Source organism: Ursus arctos, unplaced genomic scaffold (assembly GCF_023065955.2).
Source record: "Ursus arctos isolate Adak ecotype North America unplaced genomic scaffold, UrsArc2.0 scaffold_21, whole genome shotgun sequence".
Classification (NCBI taxonomy): Eukaryota; Metazoa; Chordata; class Mammalia; order Carnivora; family Ursidae; genus Ursus; species Ursus arctos.
In genome coordinates, this window is record NW_026622886.1 from 35508943 (window position 1) to 35513778 (window position 4836).

At 44.6% G+C, this 4836-nt stretch overlaps 1 protein-coding gene across 1 annotated transcript; it reads right to left on the minus strand.

Annotated features, from left to right (window-relative positions):
* Positions 1-249: 249 nt before the first annotated feature.
* Positions 250-3928, minus strand: ATXN7L3B (ataxin 7 like 3B). Its single transcript, XM_026500011.4, has one exon. It carries the CDS (start codon positions 3594-3596, stop codon positions 3303-3305), a length of 294 nt encoding a protein of 97 aa, XP_026355796.1. The 5' UTR covers positions 3597-3928; the 3' UTR covers positions 250-3302.
* Positions 3929-4836: the final 908 nt, after the last annotated feature.

The following is a 4836-nucleotide window of genomic DNA, read 5'->3' on the forward strand; positions in this document are numbered from 1 at the left end:
CACTGGATTTAGTGACAGGCTTGGATTATATTTTACCACCTAGTTTATTTTTCACTGGATCTTGGAGAAAGCTAAATTTGTAGGACTAGATGGAGAAATAAAGTTGGGCAAAGTTCCTCTACTGTGATAAAACTCCCATTCAGGAGAAAGTGACTAAGGTTCAGCAGCAATTCAACATTTATTTTACTATGTCAATACCTGAAAAACATGTACAATCTCAAAAGATGAACATACAGAGTCTAAGTAAAGTCATTTTTTAAAATTTTATTAGTACTGTTTACCAATGGGGAGATGCAGTTTATTTACACCAGCAGCCATAGGGGCAAGGGGAATACACAGTTAGTTAGCAATCTGTATAGGATGGACTACTTATGCAAAAATAATAATCTCCAAAACAAAGGACAGTGGTGAGCTTCACTACACTTCCCCAATGATCCCAGCATGCGATAATGCCAGGCAATGGCCCCTGGACATGCGGTGGTGGGAACTAATGTATGGAAGAAAAAGCCACAAACCACAAAAATTTGTAAAGAACCCCTTCCCCCCATACACACACACACACTCAGATACATAATAGAATTACAGGGTGATCAATATACTTAATTGAGGAAGGAAGGAAGGATAGGAATTCTGCTGTTAGAGGGAAGATAGGTAGGGAAAGGGAGAGTTCCTAACCACTGTCAACTACATGGTAGGGAGCATTCACTCCCCAGAAAAAAAAGGAGTTTGTCCCCTCAGGGCACCTGTTGGACCTAGCCCACCTCATACCCATCCAGGACAGGCCTAGGGCTATTGCCCTAATAATGGGAGGGCAAAAAACAAAAACAATAACCAAGAGGGAGGTAATATGAATCAACGATTATTCAAAATTACTTTCCACTTCTTCCTCCTATAACCAAAAGAATGACCAGAAAGGGAACAATAATGTCATAATCAGAGCTCCCTCTCTGAAGGAAGAGTGGACCATGACCTTACCTTCAGCCTGTTTTCCAGATATTATTTGGAAGTAGGCCAGAGTTTCACTTAGACCCTCCTTTCCCTTTGCATCCCCTTAGAAGGAGGTCTATAAAGTCAAGGGCAGATAACCCAGTATTGTTTTAGCTTTTACCAAGCTTTAACTTTCTAAAAAGTTAGCACAATTCTTTAAGCCCAATCTGTAACTATACCTCAAGCCTGACCAGGACAATTCTAGGGGGAGAATGCAATAATAGCCCTATCACTATGGTTCCCTTAATGTCTATATGTAACACAAATCAGCCCATACAGTCCAAACAGTTCCTTCTGGGATAAGGAAGGATACATGCACAGCAAAGGTTAGAGAAAATAGATCAGGACCCACTCCATCCCTTTGTGTGTCAGTCAGCCTTTACTGGTCTTCTGCTTAGGTCCTAAGAGGCAGTATCCAAGTGGAGGTGGGAAGATGTAACTCCTTATGAAGACACAGCAGGAAGGCATCTAGCAAGGCAGTTTTATAGGAAAATGCTTAGGCATGACACTGCCTTTCATACACAAAATTACGTTCTCTCCCCATCTTAATCCCAAACGAGGAACCCACCATAAAGATTCTTCTCTGGATCTCCTAAAACAAGAAGAAAAAAAAAACCCCAAGGAAAAGAAAACTTTAAAAGAAGCCAAGAAAAGGGAAACTGGGCAGGCTTAAGCAGGAGCATCAAGAGAGATGAATTGAAACTGGTCAGTGTGAAAGCACGGTAGCAGGCAGCACCTGGGGTCGTGAGCTGCACCAGATAGGCAGTGGAGCAGGGGACAGTAGGAACATGGGGCCAAGCCAGACAGATGAGGCTGGGCCCCTTACTGGGGCACAGAATGAGGTAAGAAAACATTTCAAATAAAGCAGCACCGTTCCCGCTCACTTTGGGGTTCTCACCCCTCTACACTTCATAAACCCTCAATCAGGGAGTAAAGTGGAGGGTAGTTTTGATATGTGGCTCACATTTCCCATCCTTGCCTATCCCATTCCCTGACTTCTGACAACAAAAAGACAGCTCTTGTTGTCAAGAATGTCCAAAAGGGACTGAATGGAAGGGGCTGCCCCTCCTGAGGGGCAGAGGTGGTTACGGTCTAGATGTTCACCATAACAGAGCTTCGACTGCCCAATCCAAGAACAGGGACATTCAACAGGATACTGCAGTCAGATGAGAGACGACCCAATCTTGCTCCTTGGCTCCTAGTACTAACCCATTAACATCGAGGACAGTTGAAAGAGGTCCCCTCTGGGCTCAGCTTTCAAATCACAGCCTCCTGCACAGCCATTATGCTCTTCTATAATTCAGGCCTACCCCTGGGATAGGAAGCAGGTAGTGACCTGGCATAATGACCAAGTCAGACACATGGACTGGCTAGGTAACTAGTAACTCAGAGTAAGAAAATGACTGCCCCACCAAACTGTTGTTCACAGCATAATATATCCAGATATGAATCTTGCAGTTTAAGAGATCGTGCATAGTTGCAGAGGCCCCTGCTACCTCCTCAAGGGATCATTACTAAATCCTCAGCCTGCCTGGATAACCAAGTTGTTCATTTAATAAGCCTATGCCACCAGGTGGGGTGCAAGACAAAGGGCTCTGTTCAGCAAAAGGTTAGCCCTTGTTCCAAGTCCATTCAAGTCACTGTAAATGCTGGACCTTTGGGAAACTGGTAGCTTTGACTTTTTCTTCTTGTTGAAGCCAAGATCACAGAGCTTCCCCTACCAGATTCAGCTGTAATTCTTTTTCTTGGTTTTCCCAAACTGGAACTGTTAATATCCAGATCTCATACCTGACTTTCATTTGTCTTGGAGGAATCCAAATCAGAGGCTCAGAGATCAGAGGAGCAGTCCCACTGAGGCCCAATGATTAAGGCCTGACCATCAGCTATGTCCAAACTGTCAGTTATCCAGAAAGCCCTTGACATCAGGCAGACAGAAAGGCTGAGGAACCAAAGGATTTATACGCTGGGCACAGCGCTGCTCACCTGTGCACTGGGGACAGTACAGGGATCTTGTGCACTTCCTGGTGTAGAGATCAACCTGCATGGTACCCTGCACAGGATGCACAGCTCCTCCTGCCCAGGGTTTCAAAGCTGATTCCAGATAATATACTTATAAAAGGATCCAAATTCCTAAATTCTCCACTTTGGGTTTTTAAAGGCTAGGATGTTCAATGGGAATTGGGACTTTTGTCTGATTTCTTTCTTTTTTCTTTTTTTTTTTTCTTTTCTTTTTCTACTTAGATACCTAACTTCTCCAAACCACAGGACCGGTCTATGTTACTGTCCTGGTCACTCTCTGATCTCTCATGTTGCAGCTACTGGAATTCCGGGGGTGAGCGTTGCAGCTGCTGATCAGGCCCATTCCCAGATTCTCCAGGAAGGGAGCAAAGCGGGAGGCGGCATGCTCCTTTATCTTCCACTGGCTGAATGCCAAAATCCTTCACGCTACCAGTTTCTGCGAACTCCAGGTAGAAGTAGCCACACTTGACTGCCCGGTGCACCTCAAAGCAGAAGCCCAAACAAGAATCCTCTATTAGGTCTACGTATATCTCCTGAGCGATGGCCTCTAGCTTGTTAGTATCCAGGTTAGCCAACGAAATTTCCTCCATTTTAATCTGTAAACGACTGTGGAGAGGGCGCTCGTATTACTCACAGCAGCACCGGCAGCAACACGTCGGGCTCCTCGGGCCGCGCCTAGGCCTAGAGGCCTGTCAGGGCCGCGTCCTCAGACGGCGGGGGCGGAGGCGTCCGCGGTGCACAGGCAGAACAGCAGCAGCCAGCGGCGACTGCTCCGGAACCCCAAGTCCTTCAGTTTCTTCTGGCGTCTCCCGGGGTCTGGGACTTTGAGCTCGGGCTGGCCCGGGACTAGCCGCCAAACGGTCTCCACACCTCAGCCAGCACCCTCGGCCTCTTCCGCTCCCAGGTCCGGGCTTAGCCCCGCCTCCCAACTTCCGCTCCTCAGCCCGCCTGCGCACTGGCTCCGCGCAGACTCCCGGTGCTTCTCCCTCCGCGCAGCTTCCTGGGAATCCTCGGAGTTTATGAATGCGGTGGGGAAGAACTAAACGGAGCTTTCATTATCTCTACCGCAACAGAACTGCAAGGATGCTATTTTATGTTGCTTTATTTGTGGGCTTAAACATTCGCTAATGAATTCAGCACACATGCTTAATTGATTCCCTCATGAAAATGACAAATAATGTCGTGCACATTTGTGATATGATCCAAAATACGATTTTAGGAACATTTCTCCGGATACGTTTGAAAATTTGACTTATATAATTGACTTGTAATCATTTATAGTACTGCCGCACTTGTCACTTAAATCCACTAGATGGTGCAAGGAAACAAATTACAATATAGTTTATCTTTCAGTGTTTTAAGTTGTTTTTTTTTAAATGAAGAACTGGGCACTAAAGACATAATTCACATACAATGATCCCATGAACCTAAGGCGTTTATCTCATTTATAAGTCCATTAAGTCAGTGTGATCATAAGTGGATCATCATATACATCTCTAAAATAATGCAAAGAGAAATTTATATGTACATTCTCTAAGAGGGGGGGAATGTGGAATATGTTAAATATACTGGGGAATAAAGGAAGCTTTTCCTAAAATTATGCAGCATGAATGTGAGACTAGATCCTGTCTACCTGAGTTTAAATCCTAGATCCAACATTTAGCAGTTCCGTATTTCTTCATCTGAATAAAGCTAGTCTCTATTTCATGGTTAAGATTAAATGATATTGTAAAAAATCCTCATGTGACAGCGCCTTACATATAAGCAAGCATTCAGTAAATGTCAGCTATTTTAATCATATTAGTTATGGACTAGAATATATTATAATAA